Here is a 23,924-nt window from a genome sequence, read left to right on the forward strand (position 1 = left end):
TTACTGGACTTCTGCTTAGAGCACAGACTAGTCATTACTAACACCATGTATCAACATAAAGATGTGAACAAGTTCATGTGGAGAGAAGACACAAGAAATAAGAAAAGCCTTTGACTACATCATTGCTGAGAGTGATATCTTCATGCTGATTCAAGATACAACAGTGTACAGAGGATTTGAAATTAGAAGTCACCATTACATAGTGCTAAGCAGGATAAAAATGGATATTACATTGAAAAGAACAGTATGCAAGAAAGTTTTAAAAATAATCAAAGTTATTCATCTTTAAAAGATAAACTGTAGACTCAACTCTACAAACATTATTGAAGAAAATTTGAATCAGTTTGAAAACAAGAACCAAACCTTGGAGCCTCAGTCACAAACTCTGAAGAAGACTGATTCAGCTATGGAGGCATGTGGTGAAGCTGTCTGCAAGGTTCTGAAGTTCTACTAATTCCTTCTGAGTCATCCTGTATGAGAACATATTATTCAAAGTACAATTTTAATGTCAAAATTCCTCTTGCATTCATTCAAACTCTTATCATTACTTGGAATATCTTTCATCCTCACTTGTTCTGGTCACATGAAAAATTTCATTTGACTTCATTTTAAATCTCTTACCTGTTGGATCTGCTAGTACTTACATAGATATACTACCACCTGCAAGGATAGAAAAATAAGACCCCTTCCCCATGGTAACATGAAATTAAAGAAGCAGTTCTGGAAAAGAAGAAAGCATATCAAAAGTTTCTTTCAAATAAGTTGGCAGATGCCCTAAATGAATACAGAGAAAAATGTAAGCGAGCTAAGCTATGTGTAAAAATTGGCAAACAAAAGTCACAGGAAGACTTTGGTAGGAATATAGAAAATACATATCAGGAAGGTGGCAAAATGTTCTGGAGGCTATTGAAAAAGCTTAGAAATGGAAGAAAGAATACTGTAAAAGGAATCAAAGATGATAAAAGTGACATGAAAACTGAATGTAACGATATCCTAGATGTCTGGAGTAATTACTTTGAAAGAGTGTTTAACGAATGAAGCAGTGACAGAACCATACTAGAATATTTTGAAGAGGAATACAAGGAATGAAGCCTCAGCTTTGTCATTACATGCTCTCTTCAGCTGACCCACAAGACACTTCGCAAATGAGGCATCAACTGTTATGGAATTATTCTGTATGTTGCTATGATACAATGGAGAAAAAAATCTGGAAGTCTTTGGAAATGGCATTAGATCCTAAACATCTAAAAAGTATGAAGTATTAAAGTAATACTAGTCGTCTGAATGCATAAACACACGTTCTGAACAATGCAACATATTTTTAGAAATACAGTGGTATCTCACTAATCCGAACTGTGGTTTGAAAGAAAAAAAGTTTTATTTTTTACATATTATTATTTTGTGTACTATTATTTTTATTTAATAATTATTTTAACTATTATTATTTATTTTATTATTATTACAGTACAGTATTTTTTCATACTGTCGATTGTGGGTATACTGTAGGCCTATTTTGATTTATTGTTTGTGCATGTTTGCTTTTTTATGCCGTACAGTACATACTGTATTGTCAGCATGAATCACTGCTGTCGTTAATGAACTGATTAGTCACCACTATTGCACAATGTGTGTGTATCTTTACATTCCTTCAACAACAATACTTGACCTAAAGCCTGGTTGTATGTAATGCTCAGTTTTTCTTTGGTTATTGAAATGAAACGTTGTCTGAGCTGTCGTTTATTGTTTTGTGTTTTCGTAAGTTTTCAGTGAATGATTATTGATTGTTTTAGTAAGTGCAATTTTATTTTTCAGATAAATTTTAAAAGTGACAGTTTTATTGTTTTATTAACTTCATTTTTTATTTTACTGTTTTTAACACTAAAATTTATTTCGTTAAAATGGCTACTGGGTTGAAGCCTACCAAAAGAAAACACATAACGTTATCATTGTCGGATAAGTGTAAAATAATTCAGTGTCTAGAAAAGGATGAAGCGGCCGTACAACTTGCTACTGAATACAATGTCAGCAAATCTACAATCAGTGACATAAAAAAAAACGAAGATAGGATTTTAACATATTTTCAACCATAGAAGAACCAAGCAAGAGACAAACTCTGTAAACAAGTGATTTTTCTTTTCTTGATTCTGCTGTTTACATGTGGTTTCTTCAAGAAAGAAGTCATCGTACTCTCATCTTAGGAGACATTTTAAAGTAGAAAGCTAAGTATTTCCATTCACAAATTTACCCTGATCAGAAATTCAAAGCAAGTGATAGTCATCATCATCATCATCAAATTCCTGCCATGTACCCTCAAGGGGTGTACAGGATATGATAGTACTACATGAAAAAAATTACATCATTATTAATTTCCTATCTACAATTTTCCTCCAAATCAGTCTGTTACTTGTCAAGACTCCAACATTATCAGATCTTATATTTCTATCGTCTAAGGCACTTTGTACTGTATCAATCCACCTATATCTTGGTCTTCCTCTGGGTCGTTTTGTGGCAACCTGGCAGAGAACACTTGTTTTGGTAATCTTTCCTCGCCCATTCTGTTTAAGTGACCATACCATCTGAGATTAGCTCTGCTAACGCATTCCTGGATGCTGACAACTTCAAGTTCTTTCCTAATATCCTCGTGTTTAATATGATATTGCCATTGATGCCATCTGTTCATGCCTATAATCTTTCTCAGGACTCTCATATCTGTGGTCTCTAGTCTTTGGTCAAGTGTTTTACTTCTGCCCCAGCTCTCAGATCCATAAGTTAAAACTGGTTTGAACACTGTCTTGTATACAACTAATTTAGTGTTCCGATTAATTTCTCTCTTATTCCATATGAATTTATTCAATTGACTTCCCACCATACCAGCTTTGCTGATTCTGTTGTCTATTTCTATATTTAATTTACCATCTTCAGTAAAAATCGTGCCTAAGTAGCTGAAATGTTTTACTTGTTCCACAGGTTCTCCATTCACAACACAGTTGACATTTTCAATGATTCTGCCTATTTTCATTGTCTTTGTCTTTTTATTGCTGCCCTTCATACCATATCTGTTACAACAGTTATTCAATTTAGTCAGAGAATCTTGCAGACTTGTAGCGGATTTATTGAGAAGTATAACATCATCCGCATAAAGCAAAGAGCTGACATTAACATCTCCAATTTTGATAATATGTTTAATACCACTTTCCTTCATAATGTGATCCATATAGATAATGAATAACAGAGGGGAAATGTACATCCTTGTCTCACACCAGATTTAACATTAAACCATCTTCCTGTACTTCCTTCAATTCTAACTGCTGACTTACAACTCAAATAAAGACTAAGTATTGCTTGATATAATGCCCCATTGACACCATATAAATGTAGCGTATTGAATAGCTTCTCTCTTGGCACCTTATCATATGCATTTTCCAAATCGACAAAACTTAAATACAGATCTTTGTTATATTCCCATGCTTTCTCGACTATTTGTCGTAAATTGATGATTTGATCCTGACAGCCTCTATTTGGCCTGAATTCAGCTTGTTTTTCACCAAGCTTTTCTTCCACAATTCTTCTCAACCATTTCTCAAGTATACTTGCATAGATCTTGCCGGGAACACTCAGTAGGGAAATACCTCTGTAATTCCCACATTCAGTTTTATTTCCCTTTTTATATATGGGTACTATGAGAGCTCTACTCCAATCATCGGGAATTCGTCCCTCTCTCCAGGTTTTCTGAACTATGTAGTGCAGCCACTGTAAGACTCTTATATCACCATACTTCAGCATTTCTGGTCAAATATCATCTACTCCTGCTGCCTTTCCACATTTCAAGCCTTTGATGGCAAGTGATGGTTGGCTAGAAAAATTTTAAAAATGTCACGGTATTTGGTATCTATCAATATCAGGAGAAAAACTGTTTAGTGATGTTTCCGCCATAGAACCATTCTAAAAAGCTTTTTTAGAAAAAAAATTATTGAATTAAATTTTACCAATGATCAAATTTATAATGCGGACGAAAGTGGCCTTTGTTCGAGGTTTACCAGAGAAAACTCTAGTTCAGAGAAATGAAGCCTCAGTGCCTGGTCGAAAAATGTCCAAAGAGCGTCTCACGATAATGCCTGGTGCTCAGGAATATATAAATTAAAGTTACTTATGATTGGAAAATCAAAAAACCCAAGACCATTTAAGAACTGCTGTCTTCCAGTTTTATACTGAAATCAATGTAAAGGATGAATGAATGTCGAACTTTTTTCAAAGTGGTTTCCCAATGATTTCGTACCATCAGTTAAAACTTATTTAAAATCCCAGAATTTAGAACAGAAAGCACTTTTATTATTAGATAACTGTTCTGGACATCCTCCGGCAAATGAATTGATTAGTGAAGATCGAAATTTTATGGCTATGTTTTTGCCTCCAAACTATACTTCATTGTTGCAACCAATGGATCAAAACATAATACAATCCATTAAATTAAAATATCGTAAAGCTCTGCTTTTAAATGTAACTTCCCAAAATTATGATGTTACCACATCAATAAAAAATATAAATTTGAAGAATGTAGCATTCTCAGTTGCTGCTGCTGCTGCTTGGGAAGCTGTCAAATCTGAAGCAATTCAAGAGTCATGGGAAAAACGTGGCCTTCTCAAATTTACCAAGGTAACTATGGTACACAAAAAGAGAAAATTCAAAATGTGCATAATTTGGTTAAAAATATAAATCCAGATGTTGAAATTTCACAAACAGATGTTACAGAATGGATTACAGGTAGAAAGTGAATTCGAAATCAAATCAGATGCTGAAATTATAAATATGACAGTACAGAATGAATTAGAAGACGATGATGTCGATAAAAAACTTGAAGAAAAAAAAGTAAAACATGAAGAGGCTGTTGACAGTTTTAATGTGTGTATAGAATGAGCTAAGCAGAATAATAAATACTCCATTCCACAAAATTTTATATTTCTAATGCAGCTCTGAGAAGAAGCATTTGAAAAAAGTTTAGCTTCCAAGAAGCAAAAGAAAATCAGTGATTTTTTACAAAGAAATAAAAAAAAACTTTTGTGTTATTTTGTGAAACTTTTTTTTAGTGTTGTGTACAAGAAAGTGATATTTTTTATGCAAATTAAGTTATGTACTGAATCATGCAATTTTATTAAATCAGAATCCTCAACAATACAGGTACATACAAACAAAATTTTTTTCTAAAATAAACTTGTGTACTGTATTATTTTTAAGTTTTACATTACAGTCCAATAGCTTTTTTTTCTATCAGTTACTTCATTTATTTACAGAATTAAATTGATGTACCATTAGAATCTGATTATTTTTGTCTTAAATGCTAGTTATTGTTGTTTCTTAGAGGAAAATCCGCTAATCTGAACGAGCACGGTTTTTATTAGTTCGGATTAGTGAGATACCACTGTATTTTAAAATAACATCAATCTCTTCTATAACTGCATAATAGGTGTCGCCTTTGTTTGTCCTTACTGCTTTGTCTGTATGTTTATACCTGAAGAAATCCTGTGCAGTTGAGATGAAACTTCGTGTTGTGAATTAAACTAAATGTTATCATCTTATATCTGGTGTTCTACCTTATAAACTCTTAGTAGTGTGCATGTATCCCAGATAATGACTTTAATATGAAGTCAGAACATTTGGATGTTGTTGTTCATAGCATGGTGGTCACTATAATTTTATCAAATTATGGAGACTGCTACATTAAACCATGTAACATTAAAAGAAATGAGCCCCTCCACAGGGCATTGTCAGTAATGACTACGGAAGATAGATGCCGACTTTTTCTGTGAATACTACTCATTAAAGGTATTATTTCTGGAAAAATTTCCATGTTACTCCTCTAAATAAATATTAATTTTTATGGCTATTTTTGCCTAGGAGTACCCCTTTTTATAATGCCATTGGCTTTACTCAATTTTTAGGGCATTACTGATGTTTTAAAGACAGATATGAGAAGAATAATTTTGGACATACCATCGTAGAACATACCTAAAAAATGTCCAAGTTATTCTTCCCATATATTTTTCATGTATCTGTCTTTAACATTAGTAATGCTCTAAAAATTGAGTAAAAAGCCAATGACATTTTAAAATGGGGGTACTCCTAAACAGAAATAGGCAAAAATAGCCATAAAAATTAACTACTCATTGAAGGTTATAAAAGTACACATTAGTTCTGTGGGTGATGGATTTGATTTAGATAATGCACAAAGTCTGCTTCAGACACCAAATGTAAAACTTTTTCGACCTTAAAATTATACAAAATAAATAAATAAAAATAATGAAGTCAAAACATTCACATAGCAGAGAAGATATGGAACAGATTCAGTGGCATATATTCTTCCACATTCAAGCCATTTAATGTGCTATTGTTTTTGTTATCAGGAGGACTAATATTATGCTTTCATCTTTGTCAATGTTGATTTAAGTTTAATAAAAAAATATCTTATATAGATATATATTTTGTTGCATCAAGAAATATTTGCACTTTACCTTCTGTAATTGTACTATATTGTTTTAAGCAGAATGTTGAATATTTTTTCTGCTGTAGCATAAATATCCTGTTATAGCTGTACAGGTTGCGACTAGATTTGGAAGAAGAAAAACAAAAGATATCTAAGATGGAGCAACTGGCATCATTACATGGTTCTAAAATCAATGGTCCTGAAATGAAACTTCATGAAGTGCAAAGTAAGTAACTATCCTTATTACTAGTGGTGGACTGTCAAAATCAGTGTAAAATTTCCAGACCTCATTTTTGATTTTTGCTCTATTATTCTGTAGAAAATTTAGCCTTTGAATGTTTTTTAATTTTTGCTGTTATTATTTTTTAAAATATTTTTTTACATAATCCTGAAACTCTGATCTGGAAACTAAACATGGAATTTTTTTAAGCCACTTTAAACCTCTAATAAGTGAGGTGGTATGTCTTATTAGACCAGTAGAATCATCATCATCATCAAATTGGAGGGTGGGGAAAGGACAAGAGGGCATCCTTGGAAGCTGAGAATGAAGACTGCCAAGAAGGGTGTGAGGGCTAGATTTTTCTCTCAGAGGGTGGTGCGTGATTGGAATGTATTGCCATTGGATGTTGTGAGTGCAAGCAGTCTGAATGAATTCAAGAATAAGTATGATAGCTGGTGTGTGTGTGTAGTATGTGGCCTCCCTCGATGAGTCTTTGACTCCCTGAAGGTCTCTCTTAATAATAATCATAAATTCCTGCCATGTACCCTCAAGGGGTGTACAGGATATGATAGTACTACATGAAAAATTTACATCATTACTAACTTTCTATCTACAATTTTCCTCTAAATCAGTCTGTTACCTGTCAAGACTCCAACATTATCAGATCTTATATTTCTGTTGTCTAAGACACTTCGTACCATATTAATCTACCTATATCTTGGTCTTCCTCTGGGTCTTTTTCCTGCAAACCTGGCAGGGAACACTTGTTTTGCTAATCTTTACTCTCCCATTCTGTTTAAGTGACCGTACCACCTGAGATTAGCTCTGGTAACACATTCCTGGATGCTAAGAATGCCAAGTTCTTTCCTGATGTCCTCATTTTTAATATTATATTGCCCTTGATGCCATCTGTTCACACTCCTAATCATTTTAAGGATTCTCATATCTGTGGTCTCTAGTCTTTGGTCAAGTATTTTATTTCTGACCAAGTTCTCAGATTCATCACATCAGCAGGATGGAGGTAACAGAGATGAGAATGCTTAGGTGGATGTGTGGTGTAACCAGAAAGGATTGTAAGAGAAATTACTATGTGAGGGGAACGGTGAAAGTTACGAACTTAGGAGCGAAGATACAGGAGGCAAGGTTGAGATGGTTGGGTCATGTGATGAGGAGGGAGGATGAATGTGTGGGAAGAAAGGTCATGCAGGTGGATGTGCAGAGGAGGAGGAAGCGCCAAAGAAGAGATGGAGGGAGCTGATGGAGGAGGACTTGAGGATGAAGAACTTGGATGTGGTTACAGTCCAAGACAGGAGGATGTAGAGGAGATTCACCAAAAACAGCAACCCTACTTAAGTGGGACAAGCTGCAGAAGAAGAAGATTATACAGGCACCTCCATGGAATCTAAAGACTCATTTGGAAAGACTCTAACTATCCACACAATATCTATGCCTCTCGTTGAATCGATTAACAGACAAAGCACTCATGACTGACTTTGGCAATCCATTCCATTCATTTCACTACTCTCCAAGTAAAATCCAATTCTCACACCCTTGCTAACCACGCTCTTACCCAATTTCCACAGCTGACCTCATGTCCTCCTCCCTCTAGCTAAGTGCTGAAATATTTTCTCTGTAAAATATTTCAGGAAAATCCTGTAAAATCCCTCTTTTTTGATTATCAACCAACTTTTACAACCCACAAACTCTCATTCTATTCCCATAGGGAGTATTCCTCAGACCACTCATCACTGGATCCTCTCCACCACTTCCTCATCAAAAGAAACCCAAATGACTACACCCGAGCACAGTAATCCAAATTTGGTTATATCAAGGTTTTATAAAGAGGAATAATAACTCCTTTATCTCTGCTTGTCAATGTGTTCTTCAATAACAAACTAATCCTGTGAGTTACCCTTTCTACCTTAGCAATATGCTTTTTAAACTGCAACTCTATCTCTTCTACTACTACTACTATCCCCAAATCCCTGGCTTTATAACTTTCCTGGAATACATTTTCTCCAGTGTGGTACACAGCTTGGACATGAAAGAGCTGAAGCTGCAAAACTGGAAGGATTTTGCTAAAGATAGGAAAAAAATGGAGAACTGCAGTGGTGCTTGCAGCTAAGAACCTTAAGGGTTCGTGAAACTCAAGACGTAGTAGTACACGGTTTCTGATCTTTTTATTCCAAAATAATAATTAATTTTACACTTTTGCACATTAAATTGACATCCATTGTTTTGTCTGTAATGTCAGCCTATTTAAATCATCGTGCAAGTTTTCTACATCACCTTGATTAATTATTATCATACCCAACTTTGCACGTCAGCAAACAACTGAATATCTCTCTTCAAATTATTTATCATTTATGTGTAGATTAAACAGCAATGATCCAAGAACAGCCTTGCAGTATACCACTGGTCACCTGCTTTCTCCTGGATTCTGCTCCTTCATATACTACTTTATATTATCTGTCCATCAGTCACCCTCATATCCGTCTCCATTTGTACCAGTTTGGGTAAGTTATGCAAACTCGTACAGAGTTATCTTGTCAAATGCCTTCGAAAATCCGGCAGTATCATCATGTAGTTATTCCCTTTTGTCTGTAATGTAACCCAACTCAGCTATCACTCTAATATAAAAAATTATTAAATTACTAAGGCATGACTGACTTTACAATGCCATGTTGCCCCTCATAGAGTACCATATTCTTATCCACCCATTCCTGAATTCTCTTTAACCAAACTTTCCATTTCCAGTACTTTACCACTATTATTGAGATACTGATTGGTCTATAATTTTCTACCACAGACGTAGATTTGCCTTTACGCAAAAATTATTTTGCCCTTCTTCCACTCCACTAGGTCTTTGCCAGAGCTGAGATTTAAATTAAACAGCCTAATCAAAGTTTGTTTAATTTCCTTTGCACATCTCATAAAATGCAAGCTGATATCACATCTCATCCTACAACTGTATTTGCATTGAGATTCTGCAGTATCCTAAGTACCTCCAATTCATCAACCTCTGTTCTCACATCAGTTCCTGTCACCTCTGCAATAGCCACATTCTCACCTGGATGATTTTACTCTTGCAAAGTGGTCATTCAGTAGCTCAACTATTTCGTCTGCCTCTGTCATCTCTCTAACATCAGCACTTATTAAAGTTATCCTTCCATAGTCATTCTTCCTCTTACTTGCTGTGTAATGAAAATCCTTTGCCCACAATGCCACTTTACTTAAATCATCCTGCAGGATATCTACATCACTGGTATCTGCTATGGCCCCTCCTCAGTTTTGCATCATCAGCAACCAACTAAATACCCACCTACACTTAAATCATTCCCTGTATCAATAAATATATAAATTACAGTACTTACAATAGTATGGAGTTTTGAGGCACTCCGCTAGTCATCTTCATTCTCCTAGATTACACTCCATCCCTATCCATGCCACCAGCTTCATATTCATTCCTATTTGCTCCATTTAAGTAACAGTTTGTGGTATTCTCTCAGATACCTTTACAAAGTCCAGTATTATCATAGTACAGCAATTTCCGCTTATCTAATTCTACTTTCACTCTATTATAAAATGAGTAAATTACCAAGGCAGGACCTACTCTTTACAAATTCATGCTACTTCCATAGAATATCATATGCCTAACCATTCATTCCTAGATATTATCTATAACCAATTCTACCAATATTTTAATCACCACTGCAGAGATACTAATTGGTTTGTAATAACTTGGGGCCACCTTTATGCAGTTAACTGTCTTACTCCTCTTTCCCCTCCCTCGGAACATTGCCAGAGCTGAGACTGAACAATTTCATCAGAGTCGCACTCAGTTCTGTGCATTCTCATAGCACACAGGCTGACATGCTATTCAGTCCCACTGCTGTATTCACATTGATGTTTTTCAACATGCTGACCACCTCCAGTTTGTTTACCTCAATTCTGACATCAGCAACTGCAAAATCTCCACCTGCATGCTATACCTTTTGCAAAGTAATCACTTAGTAACTCAGTTGTTCTTCTTGTCATTGACACTAAAAGTTATCCTTCCATAATCTTTCTTCCTCTTACTCACTACATAGCAAAAAAAAAATCTTTTGGATTTACTTTGGCTGGCTTAGCTAATTTTTTCTCATGATCTGATTTGGTCTTTCTTACAATACTAGTTACCTTTCTTGCCTTCTCTCAAACAATCCCTGACCACTTCCTATGCACTATTGACACTTTTCTTGTAGGTTCTTAAGTTGTAGGCTGCTCTAAGCTGTCTTCTAAGTTTGTCATAAATGCCAGCTTGTAGTTCTACACAAACCTTTTCTTAACTGAGAATTCCATGTGTTTACCTCCCAGAACAAGATTACATTGTTACACTCCCCCAATCAGAGACAGAGTATCTACTGTGGTTATGCATACATCTTCTAATGCTATTACCAGATCTGGCATTCTCAAATATTGAGCAATTTGTTTGAAAAAATATTGAAATTTGTTTTGGGTAGCAGCTCATATGGTCTGAAACACTATTTATTAGGTAAAAAAAAAAAAAAAAAAAAATCTAAATTTCTGATTTAGAATTTGGGCTTTTCTTGTTTCTTTCAGGCTGATTTCTAATTCTTCTTAAGTTATTTCCTTTTCGTTTTCATTAAATGTTTGCCAGTTATCTTTTTTAAAATATTTATCTGTCCACAATTCTTCTGTACAGAAATTTAGAAATTCCTCTAATTTCAATTTGGTGTTTAATTTTATGCTTTCTCTAGTATCTATACTGAAATGTTTCAAAATCTTATATACATTGGGTCTTATTTTATGTAAATCATGTTCTAAATTAGAAACAAATTTGTTCCATGATTCTCTGTCTTTTTCTGAATTCTCTTTTAGCTATGGCTCATATTTTTTTATACTTTATTTCATCTTCTAATCTTTTACTGCTTAACAATTATGATATGCTTCTTTTTTCATTTTGATTATTTCTTTGATTGTATCATCCCATATCTTCAGTTTTTTCTTTTTATTGAATTTTTTGGTCTTTCTTAAGCTTTCATTTGCTGCTGTATTTAGTATCATTTTTATTTATATTAAGCCATTCTATTTCTATTTCTTCATTTCGTTTTATTTTATCTAAATATTGGTTAATTCTTTGTTCACATAGCCATTGTATATTTGTGTCATTTAATAATCTAGTTTTATAAACAAATGTTTTAAATTTTCTTTCTGTTCTTGTTATTTGTAACCATTTAGGTGGTAATCTTAATTTTATTTTAACAAGGAAGTGATCACTACTTATTTCATATCCTCCGTGGACTCTAACATCCATAGAAAACTTTGATGTCTTTTGATTTAAGATAAAGGAATTCTAATATTGATTTCCATCCTCTTGCTGCCCAAGTATATATGTCTTTATGTTTATAGAAAGAATTCATTATTTTAAGATTATTATAAATTACAAAGTTCAATCAATTTTTTAGCATTCCTGTTCAGAGTATGTTCTCCATATATTCCTATATTATAATTAATTTTCGTGTTTCCAATTCCTGCATTTAAGTCTCCTGCTAATATTACATAATCCTTTTTATTTATTTTATTATATATCCATCTGCTAAAGGAATGTTCAGCTGAATTGGCTAGGCCTTTCACACGTTTGTATAACTTGAGTCTCAGCTCAGGAATAATACCACAGGAATGGAAGGAATCTATGATAGTTCCTTATGTTGAATTTTTTTCTTGACAATTATTCATAAGACTATTACACTTTTTTTATATAATCTTTATCAAGTAGCTTTATTTTATCCTCCTGCATGTTTCGCCAATCTGTTTCTATTGGCATCCTCAGGGAATACAAACTAGTAAGCTAAAATGAAGGTTACAGACTAGGTTATAACCGATGGTTCTAAATCATACAAAAAATTGGTATTGTGCGTGACAATGTGCGTGTCTCGTTAACGTGATTTATTCGTAATGGCTCATGACGTAATTGTTATGAAAGTTCATTTCTTTGATGTTTAATGATCTGATAAAAGTTTTCCAAATTTCTGGTAAAATTAGACCTTGATTCTTGTTTAGGTTTTCAGTTTTACGGATGACTGTAGCTGCTTCTTTAAAATTAGGTATTAGTTACGTAGGTCAGACATCTAGAAGCTTTGAAACGAGAAAGAAAGAACACATAGGATATGTCAGAAATAACAGACAAGACATTTCAGGCCTTTCATGCCACTTTGCCTCTACTAACCATCACATTGAGTGGGATAAGAGCCTGATGCCATACATAGAAGATAACTACCATTCAAGAACCTTTAAAGAAGCAGCTACAGTCATCCGTAAAACTGAAAACCTAAACAAGAATCAAGGTCTAATTTTACCAGAAATTTGGAAAACTTTTATCAGATCATTAAACATCAAAGAAATGAACTTTCATAACAATTACGTCATGAGCCATTACAATATAAATCACGTTAACGAGACACGCACATTGTCACGCACAATACCAATTTTTTGTATGATTTAGAACCATCGGTTATAACCTAGTCTGTAACCTTCATTTTAGCTTACTAGTTTGTATTCCCTGAGGATGCCAATAGAAACAGATTGGCGAAACATGTAGGAGGATAAAATAAAGCTACTTGATAAAGATTATATAAAAAAAGTGTAATAGTCCTATGATAATTCCATTGCACAAGGGTGGTGCAAAAACTGATGTGTCTAACTACCAACCTATTAGTATCTCTGGTGTGGCAGTGAGATTTTAGAGAAGTTGGTAAGAACTTGCATACAATGGGTAGACAAGCATTCTATACTCTGCAGGGAACAGCATGGGTTTACTAAATGAAGGTCATGTTTTAGCAATTTGCTCATATTTTATAACAATGTTATGGCCGAGTTGGATAAAGGAAATGGATACACTATGATAATGTTGGATTTTTCTAAGGCATTTGATAGGATACTACACGATGGGCTGTTGTGTAAACTGGAGAATATGGGACTAAAACATAATGTATTGACTTGAATCAGGGGATGGTTGACAGACAGATATCAAAAAGTAGTATACAGTGGGTGTGAATCTGCCAGATTTAAGTTAACCAGAGGTGTACCTCAGGGTTCAGTCCTTGGACCATTATTGTTCAATCTATACATTAATGACATCAAGCAGGGTCTATCATCAGATGTGCAATTGTTTGCTGATGATGCGAAGATAGGCAGGGCAATCAGGGATGCTACTGATATTCAGCAGTTACAAAATGATTTGAATAGACCGGAAATCTGGGCAAATGAAAATGGCTGTCAGTTTAATGTTAGTAAGTGTAAAGTTATGCACTTTGGCATAATTAGAGTTCCGGTGACATTTTATTGTCACCGGAACTCTAATTACAAGAAACTGAAGAAGCAAGGGATCTTGGTGTATTGGTGGATAAGAATTTAAAGTTCAAGGTCACATAGCAAAAGTTGCAAATACAACTCAGAGGATAATTGCTAAGGAAGTAATTTTGCCTCTTTATAAGGCTTTGGTAAGAACACACCTGGATTACTGTGTATACAGATTTGGTCTCCAGGGTTCCAAGGGGATAAAGAAGCTGTGGAAAGGGTACAAAGAAGAGTTACAAAGGTTATATCCAGATTATGGGATTTAGATTTAGGACAGATTGCAGACTCTGGTTAACAGGAGAAAGAGGGGTGATATGATAGATGTCTATAAACTTTTGAATGGGTGTTATAGCATTTCAAATGATGAAAGTTTTCATTATATGGAAGGTGGGGAGAGAACACGGGGGGGGCATCCATGGAAGTGAAGGTTGTTCTCTTACACTTTTCTTGAATGAGAACAACCTTCACTTCCTACACTTTAGGTTTTTCTCCCAGAGAGAGCAGTGAATGAGTGGAATAATTTGCCCTTATGGGTAGTGAGTGCATCTAGTGTAAATGAATTTAAGGGAAGATATGATAGCTGGGTTGGGTAATTTACAGCCTTCCTCGATGAGTCCTTGACTCCCTGGAGGTCTCAGATAATAATAATAATATATTTTGTAACTGATTATAAAATTTGCTATTATCTTCTTTTCTTCATTCTTCTGGGGCATATAAACCAATTATTGTTAAATAACCTCTGTTTTTATTCCAGCTTTTATTATTTGTTCATTCCATAATTTATAATATTTTAACTGTTTTGAAAAGGAATTATGAATCCATATCATAACACCTGTTTGTACTCTTTGGTCTCTGTCAACTCCACTATATATTACATTAAAATTTTCAGTTCTCATGGTTCCTTTTAATTTCTTTTTGTTTCAGTGATTACTGCTATTTGAAAATTTCTTTCATTTAACATTTGATCTAATTCTCTTTCTTTATATGCTATTCTTCTTATATTCCAGTTTACTATACGTATTATATTTTTTCATTTTCCATTTTTCTATTCCAGGGTCGTTTTCCATAGATTCATTTCAAATACCTTTCTCTATTGGCTTAGAAGTAAATTGATGTTCTCCATATCACGTTATTAGCCTGACGATGGATAGTCCAGTGGTAGGTAGGTAGGGCTGCTACCATAAGATGCTTCTGAACTGATAAGGCCTTACAGGAAAGATTAAAGTGAGTGGATCTTTCACAAAGAAGAGGATGGATGGGGACCATGGGAGTGCCACTTCCCTTACCATCAAGATGATTGCCACTTATTGGCCCTGTTGTCCATGAGTCATTATTGAATATATTCGGACCACCCCACCATATCTGATGGGCTCCCCTATCTGCCACCTAGCGGGGACTTGCTCTCTAGAGGTCACAGGTTACCCGAAAGATTTCTATAATTGTATTATTGTAATTAATAATATTAATCTGGATTATTGTGCTCAGATTTGGTCACTGGGATTTGAAGAGGATCATTTAACTGGTGGGGGGGAGGTGCAAAGATGGTTAACAAAAATATCAGAACTGTACAGTGTTAGTTATGAGGGCATGTGAACTTCAAAGTTCAGTACACAGAAGGACAGATAATATGATTGAGTTACAGGGTTGACACCAGGGAATTCTTTTGTGTGGTGGAACAAAGGGAAGTGGTCATCCCTGGAAATTACCTAAAATGATCCGAATGATTATGAAAGTGATCAAGCATGGTGAGGAGTGGCTTTTTTCCCATGGAGGATGGTTGGACCATGGAATGTATTGCCCGATAGGGTAGTGAAAGCAGAGTTAAAGTGGTATGATAGAACTTCAACAGATGATCACCGAATTGAATGCAGAAAGTAAAAAGAAAGGATTAAATATAAAAAAGGCAAAACAAAAATAATGTATAATAAATACATTACCAAAAAAGCCAAGTACAAATGGAACACCAGGATATAGTAACCTCCTATGTTTGCCTAGGACTAAAGGTAATGGTAGAGGGTGACTGTAAAGAAGAAATTATATGTAGAATTCAACTTAATTGGATAGCTTTTGGAAAACACCACGAAGCACTCAAAGGGAATGTCCCAATCTGCATTAAAAGAAAAATGTTCGACAGGTGTATATTTCCAGTCATGATATATGGAAGTGAAACACGGACTTTGACTAAAAAATTGACTAGGTTGAGGATTTCAACTTTTAGTTCCAGCTTTCAGTTAACCCTATCAGTTCTCCATTTTCTCCAAATTCATTCTGACTGTCATTTATTTATTTCCATACAGAAGTTGAGATCTAATAAAATGTTAACATTGTGGTAAAAATTTGTCATTCTGTTTTGAAACAGGTTAGATATTAGCTAATTTTCGGCTGCAAAATAAATACCAGTGGAATAGGAGTGTAAAAAGAGCACAAACCTTTAGAACCATCAGAGAAATGGTGTTGTGACTAGCAGAGTGGGTAAAATTTGTATCTTCTCACCAAAAAAAAATCAGAACAGTCATTGAATGTTGCTGACAAATTCCTCAGGATCTCTGTAGGCAAATCACTACAGCTGGAAAAAGGAAATCCATTTGATACCTTTGAGGAAAAAGACTTTTCTATTTGGAAAATTCAACATATAAAGAAAGAAAGAAAGAAAATCGAATAGTTTGGAATGGTTGGTAGCATTAGAAGAATAATGGAATAACACAATGAGATTTTTATCCAAAGAAGATTAAAAAAAAAAAAAGTGAAGATTTTTAAGTTGGACACTTCATCATCATCAAATTCCTGATGTGTACCCTTCAAGGGATGTACAGGATATGATAGTACTACATGAAAAACTTATATCATTACCAACTTCGTATCTACAATTTTCCTCTAAATCAGTCTGTTGCCTGTCAAGACTCCAACATTATCAGATCTTATATTTCTATCTTCGAAGTCACTTTTTACTGTATCAATCCACCTATATCTTGGTCTTCCTCTGGGTCTTTTTCCTGCCAACCTGGCAGAGAACACTTGTTTTGCTAATGTTCCCTCTCCCATTCTGTTCAAGTGACCATACCACCTGAGTTTAGCTCTGGTAACACATTCCTGAATGCTAAGAATGCAAGTTCTTTCCTGATGTTCTTGTTTTTAATATTATATTGCCGTTAATGCCATCTGTTCACACCCCTAATCATGTTGAGGACTCTCATATCTGTGGTCTCTAGTCTTTGGTCAAGTATTTTATTTCTGCCCAGTTCTCAGATCTAAAAGTTAAAATTGGTTTGAACACTGTCTTGTATACAGCTAATTTAGTGTTTTGACTAATTTCTCTCTTATTCTATTTAGCATATTTAACTTATTTAGTCGACTGTTGTCTATTTCCATATTAAATTTATTGTCTTCATTAAATATCGTGCCTAAGTAGCTGAAATGTTTTACTTGTTCTATAGGTTCTCCATTCACAATGCAGTTGATATTTATCAACTCTATTCTGTATTCAGCTTTGAAATGATGTTGGATTTAATATCCACTTAATTTATATAATTCTGCATTGCTGAAGTGAAGCCTTTTGGCTCTTTATTTTAGTAAATATTTTATGCACCAACCGAGACTTCGCTTACAGAAAATACACCTCCCTGATGCTTCGAGTTGCTTGATACTGAGAGTTTTTGCTCTCTTAGGTTTCTGCCTGATCTCTGGCGAAAGCCAGTGAGTTTGAAACAGCTGTCAGACCAGGTGAAACCCTATCAAAATGGACCAATAGGAGGTGAATATACAGGTACTTTGAGTGTTCGTGTTTCCTATAAGGTTCAGCTAGGGTAACTCGTAGTATGGCGGCGAGTGTATTCACGCAAGCTCTCTGGTCAATTTTCACATGAAACATTTATAGTTTCTGTATTCGGCTTTGAATTGATGTTGGATTTAATATCCACTTAATTTATATAATTTTGCATCGCTGAAGTGAAGCCTTTTGGCTCTTTATTTTAGTAGATATTTTAAATATTTCTACCTATTTTCATTGTCTTTGTCTTGTTATTTGCTGATTTTCATACCAAATTTATTACAACAGTTATTCAATTTAGTCAGGGAATCTTGCAGAGTTGTACTGGATCTATTTAAAAGTATAACATCATCCTCATAAAGTAAAGAACTGAGATTAACATCTCCAATTTTGATACGAGGTTTAATACCACTTTCCTTCATAATGTGATCCATATAGATAATGAATAACAGACGGGATAATGTACATCCTTGTCTGACACCAGATTTAACATTAAGCCATCTTCCTGTACTTTCTTCAATTCTAACTGCTGACTTACAACTCAAATAAAGACTAAGTATTGCTTGTTATAATACCCCATTGACATCATACAACTGTAGCATTTTGAATAGCTTCTCTCTCTCTTGGTACCTTGTCATATGCCTTTTCCAGATCTACAAAACTTAAATACAGATCTTTGTTATATTCCCACGATTTCTCAGCTATATGTTATAAAGTGAAAATCTGATCCTGACAGCCTTTATTTGACCTGAATCCAGCTTGTTCTTCACCAAGCTTCTCCTCCACAATCCTTCAATTATACTTGCATAAATCTTTCCCTGTGTTTGGGCGGGTAGTAGAATACCCCAACTGCATACCTGCATATCGTTAGAGGCGATAAATAAAGACCCAGTCCCCGAGGTTATAGCAGGGTCCTCTTCGGGGGTTGGGCTAAGGGCTAATTACCCCTCCATGTAAAAATTATCTGATTAGGGAAACTGCAAATCTGGATGAACAAATACTCCTGTCGACAGACATGACTTGCAAGACCCCAGAAGACCGTTATCTAGCCTCGTCTGATGTGGATAACTTATATATGACACACCAAGGGGAAAGCCTTTCGGAACCCTAGTTGTTGAAAGAGTCACTTATGAAGGCACAAAAATTTAAAGATTTGATCATGGAATGTCAAATCGAACCCAAAAGCCTGATGGAATGGGAACCAGTAAACGAAAAATTATAAAAGCCAGGTTCTATTCCAAATTTATCAAACTTTCTGTTGTGCTGGTTGACGCACCTACTAATAATGCAGATGAAGAAATAAAAGAATGCTTTTATGAACACCTCCAAAAAGTAATAATTTCTATTCCAAAACGATGTGATAATACTCATTGGCAATCTTAATGCAAAAGTGGGTAAAAGATCATATGTAGAAGAAAAATCCTTAGGTTTTGAGGCTTGTGGAGACCGAAATGAAAATGGCATAGTGTTTGTATCCTTTTGTGAAATGAACAACTTTGTCATTGGAGGATTAAAGCATAAAAAAAATACATAAATTGACTTGGATCGCACCAGGCGGCAGTACAAGAAACCAAATCTTATGAATTTATTATCAATAGTAAATTCATAAGATACATGCTTGATGTGAGAGTCAAATGTAGGCAGATGTTGGTTCTGACTACTACTTGTTAGTGATGAAGTTGAAATTAAAACTTCAAAGCGTATTAAGAAAGAAAAGAAGTTCAAGAACTGCATTTGATATTGAAAAATTAAAGAAACAAGAGAAAAGTTTGCTTTGGAGATAAAGAACAGATTCAATATATTAGAAATAGAGGAAAATCAAGATGTAACAGTAGAAAACAACAAAGTAGAAGAATATTGGAAAAACTTCAGGAATACATACAATGAAGTTGCTTAAGATGTAATTGGTAAAAAAGAAAAAAGAAAAATAAGAATGGTTAACTGCAGAAACTTGGAAGATCATTGAAGAGAGAAAAAAGATTAAATTATTAATGAACAATACAAATTCAGAACGATTATATAAGGTACATAGCAATTGCTATGATGAACTAAATATAAAAGTGTAAAGAGAGCTGCAGAAAATAAACAAATTAGACCACTTTATCAGATTATTAAACAAATCGGTGGTAAAAAAAAAATCAATCCCTTCCTCCATTAGAGACAAATAAGAAAAGTTATTAACGATTGACTCCAAAATTGAAGCAAGATGGAGAGACTATTTTGAAGAAACTTTGAATGTAAAGGTAGATACAGGATCTCAACAGGTGCAAAATATTACAACTGTCTAATACCCACTTTGAACATTTCATTGAGCAAAGTCAAAGATGCCTTGAAGACACTCAAATCTCACAAAACATGTGGAAATGATAATATCAGTGCTGAAATGTTAAAAGCTGATCTTAACACAACTACTGCCAAATCACAATGGTTACACAATGAAATATGGAAAAATTTCCTGAACAATGGAAAGAAGCAGTAATTATAAAAATCTCCAAAAAAGGAGATTTGACCAAGTGTGAAAATTGGAGAGGAATAATTTGCTTTCAATTCCCACAAAAGTTTTTATAAAAATTTTAATTAATACATTAAAAAAGGAAATCGAAAATTTACTAAGAGAAGAACAGTTCAGGTTTTCGAACTGATTGCGGAACCATCCAACAAATATTCACTCTTAGAAATATAATTGGTGGTGCTTAAGAGTCAAAGCTATATAACGGAGAGGACACCTCCACATAGCCTTCAAAGGAACAGAGAGCCGACCAGGGCTTCTGACTTAATGTCCAGTCCTCACCTTCTCGTGATGCACCCTGTTAGGTATTTACCTAGATACTTAACAGACGAAGATAGACTGGCAATTTGGGATTTAACCGACCAAATTGTATTCTTATTGGCTTAAACAAAAATTTCAAATGGTGGTACAACATGACAGAATTTCATGATGACTGGAGTGTCGCCCGGTTAAACAAGGTCCCCGTTGTTTTCGCCAGGGAACCAGGGCAAAAAGTCACCTACTGGAACAAATCCTAAAACCCATCCCAACTTAACATCACCAGAGTTAAAGATCGGTACTATCAACATAAGAAGCCTGAATGGCAAAGAAATGGAGCTACCTGAGGAATTGGATAAGTACCAGATCGACATAGTAGGGGTGACTGAAACAAAAAAGGCAAAAACTGGTGAGATCTTTCTGAGAAATAAATACAAAATGTTATATTCAGGCAATGACAATCAAGGAAAATATGGAGTAGCCATAGTATTCAACACTAAATATGAGACTAATCTTCTTGAATGGCAGGCAGTCTCAAGTAGAGTGATGTGGGGAAATATGAGAATGGGGACCTGGACAATGAGACTTGTTTGTGCCTATAGTCCCACAGAAGGTTCTACTGAGGTAGAAGTGGAGGAATATTTTGAGGCTTTAGAGAAAGCAACCGACACAATGAAAAAGGAAAAGTTGGTCCTTGTTGGGAATCTAAACAGCACAGTAGGAAATGAGTGTCAGACATACAAAAATATTTTGAAAAAATTTGGATAAAAGCTAATAATAATGGCAAATACCTGTTGGATTTCTGCTCAGGACATAGACTGGTTATTACAAACAGCATGTTCCAACATAAAAATGTGCACAAATTCACATGGAGAGAAGAGGCAAGGAATAAGAAAAGTCTCATTGACTATGTTATTGTTGACAGTGATGTTTCCCATTGGTGTAGGCACCAGACTGTACAGAGGATTTGAAATTGGAAGTGATCACCATTTAGTCTTGAGCAGGATAACATTGAATTTCATATTGAAAAGAAAAACATGTAAGAAAGTTTTAAAGCGAATAAAAAACTGTAGACTAAAATACACAAACATGATTGAAGAAAAAAATGAAAGAGTTTGAGAACAGGAACCAAACCTTGGAGATTCAGTGGCAAGCCCTAAAGAAAACACTGATTGATTCAATAGGCTTCATTTCGGCGATGTAAACATTATTTAAATTAAGGGTATATTAAATCCCACATTGTTTTAAAACTGAATAAGAAACTCAAAGATCGGAATCAAAGAGTTTCATGCTGAATATAGTAACTATAAAAGTATCGGCGACTACTAGCGTAAGCTAAAGCACGTAGTTCAAATACGTAGTACAAACTAGGGCAACTTGTAGCAAAGGTGGGTAAAGCGCTGATCGCTATTCTTAGTATTTCCCATAATGTAAAACACATCTCTTAGGAGATATATGATGTTATACATTATGGTTATACATAAAACAATGTGGGATTTAATATCCCCTTAATTTAAATAATGTTTGTATCACCGAAATGAAACCTATTGGCTCTTTATTTTAAGTAATTTATGGGTGCACCTTTTTGACAACTCGTATAGCAGAGTATATAAGTTCTTTTCAGTATACCCTTAGTATTATACTTGGTCTAGCTACTCACTGATGAGATCTCAATAAAGATCGAAACCAGTCTGGGTAGTGACCTCCCGCCATAATGTATAACATCATATATCTCCTAGGAGATGTGTTTTACATTATGGAAAATACTAAGAACAGCGCTCAGAGCATTACCCACCTTTGCTATGAGTTGCCCTTGTTTGTACTACGTGCTTGAGCCTATGCTAATAATTTAAACACTGATTGATTCAGCCAGAGAGGCATGTGGTGAGGTTGTCTGTAAGGATAAAAAGATCAGAACTCCATGGTGGATACAGGAAGTTAAAGAGGCAGTGAAGGAAAAGAAGAAAGCATATCAAAAGTTCCTGGCAAATAAGTCAGCCATTGCTCTTAGAGAATACAGAGACAAATGTAAGAAAGCTAAACACTGTGTAAAACTAGCTAAACAAAAGTCATGGGAGGACTTTGGCAAGAACATAGAAAATAAATATCAAGAAGGTGGCAAGATATTCTGGAGGTTATCGAAGAAGCTTAGAAATGGAGGAAAGAGTGCTGTAAAAGGAGTTAGAGATGATAAAGGTGACATGAAAACGGAAGAAAAAAAAGATTTTTTTTTTTCTCTTGAAGTATGGAGTAATTACTTTGAAAAACTGCTAAACGAAACAAGCAGTGATGATAGCACAGTGATAAAAAAAAAAAAAAAACACTGACCAGGCACGCAGTCAGGAATACATATTCATACTTGAAGTAGAAAAAGTCATCAAAGGTTTGAAATGTGAAAAGGCAGCAAGAGGAGATGACCATATTTCAGCATTTCGACCAGAAATGCTGAAATATGGTGTATATAAAAGTCTTACAGTGGCTGCACTGCATAGTTCAGAAAGCCTGGACAGAGGGACGAATTCCCGATAACTGGAGTAGAGCTTTAATAATACCCATATATAAAAAGTGAAATAAAACTGAATGTGAGCATTACAGAGTTATTTCCCTAATGAGTGTTCCTGGCAAGATCTATGCAAGTATACTTGAGAAACGGTTGAAAAGAATTGTGGAAGAAAAGCTTTGTGAAGAACAAGCTGGATTCAGGTCAAATAGAGGCGATCAGTATCAGATTTTCACTTTATGACTGATAGGTGAGAAATCATGGGAATATAACAAAGATCAGTATTTAAGTTTTGTAGATCTGGAAAAGACATAAGACAAGGTGCCAAGAGAGAGAAGCTATTCAAAATGCTATAGTTATATGGTGTTAATGGGGTCATTATATCAAGTAATACGTTGTTTTTATTTGAGTTGTAAGTCAGCAGTTAGAATTGAAGGAAGTATAAGAAGGTGGTTTAATGTTAAATCTGGTGTCAGACAAGGATATACATTATTCTATCTGTTATTCATTATTTATATGGATCACATTATGAAATAAAGTGGTATTAAACCTGATAACAAAATTGAATGTGTTAATCTCAGCTCTTTGCTTTATGGGGATGATGTTATACTTCTAAATAAATCTGCTACAAGTCTGCAAGATTCCCTGACTAAATTGAATAACTGTTGTAATAGATATGGTATGAAGATCAGCAGTGGCGCACTCAGGATTTAATCTTGGAGGGGGCCGAGTGCTCAGGATTTAACCTTTGGGGGCACGTTGAGTAGACGATTTGCGAATACACACTATGCATCGCATACGACTTATGACTGATCATCTGCAGTGATTGCTAAT

General features: G+C 34.7%; 2 protein-coding genes across 4 annotated transcripts in view; one reads left to right on the forward strand and one right to left on the reverse strand.

Moving 5' to 3' along the window:
* The window catches only part of LOC150105259 (leucine-rich repeat flightless-interacting protein 2-like), a 308,848-nt gene that overhangs the window by 248,091 nt on the left and 36,833 nt on the right, over window positions 1–23,924 (forward strand). For all 3 annotated transcript variants that reach the window (XM_090394023.1, XM_090394022.1, XM_090394021.1), the window contains one exon: window positions 6,584–6,704. In XM_090394023.1, coding sequence (XP_090250149.1) covers window positions 6,584–6,704 — 121 coding nt within the window. The remainder of the gene's footprint in view (window positions 1–6,583; window positions 6,705–23,924) is intronic.
* The window catches only part of LOC150105260 (uncharacterized), a 235,239-nt gene that overhangs the window by 11,709 nt on the left and 199,606 nt on the right, over window positions 1–23,924 (reverse strand). The window lies entirely within an intron of this gene.

Source organism: Typopeltis vanoorti, chromosome 6 (genome assembly GCF_054136105.1).
Source record: "Typopeltis vanoorti isolate ZY-2024b chromosome 6, IOZ_Tvanoo_1.0, whole genome shotgun sequence".
Lineage (NCBI taxonomy): Eukaryota > Metazoa > Arthropoda > Arachnida > Uropygi > Thelyphonidae > Typopeltis > Typopeltis vanoorti.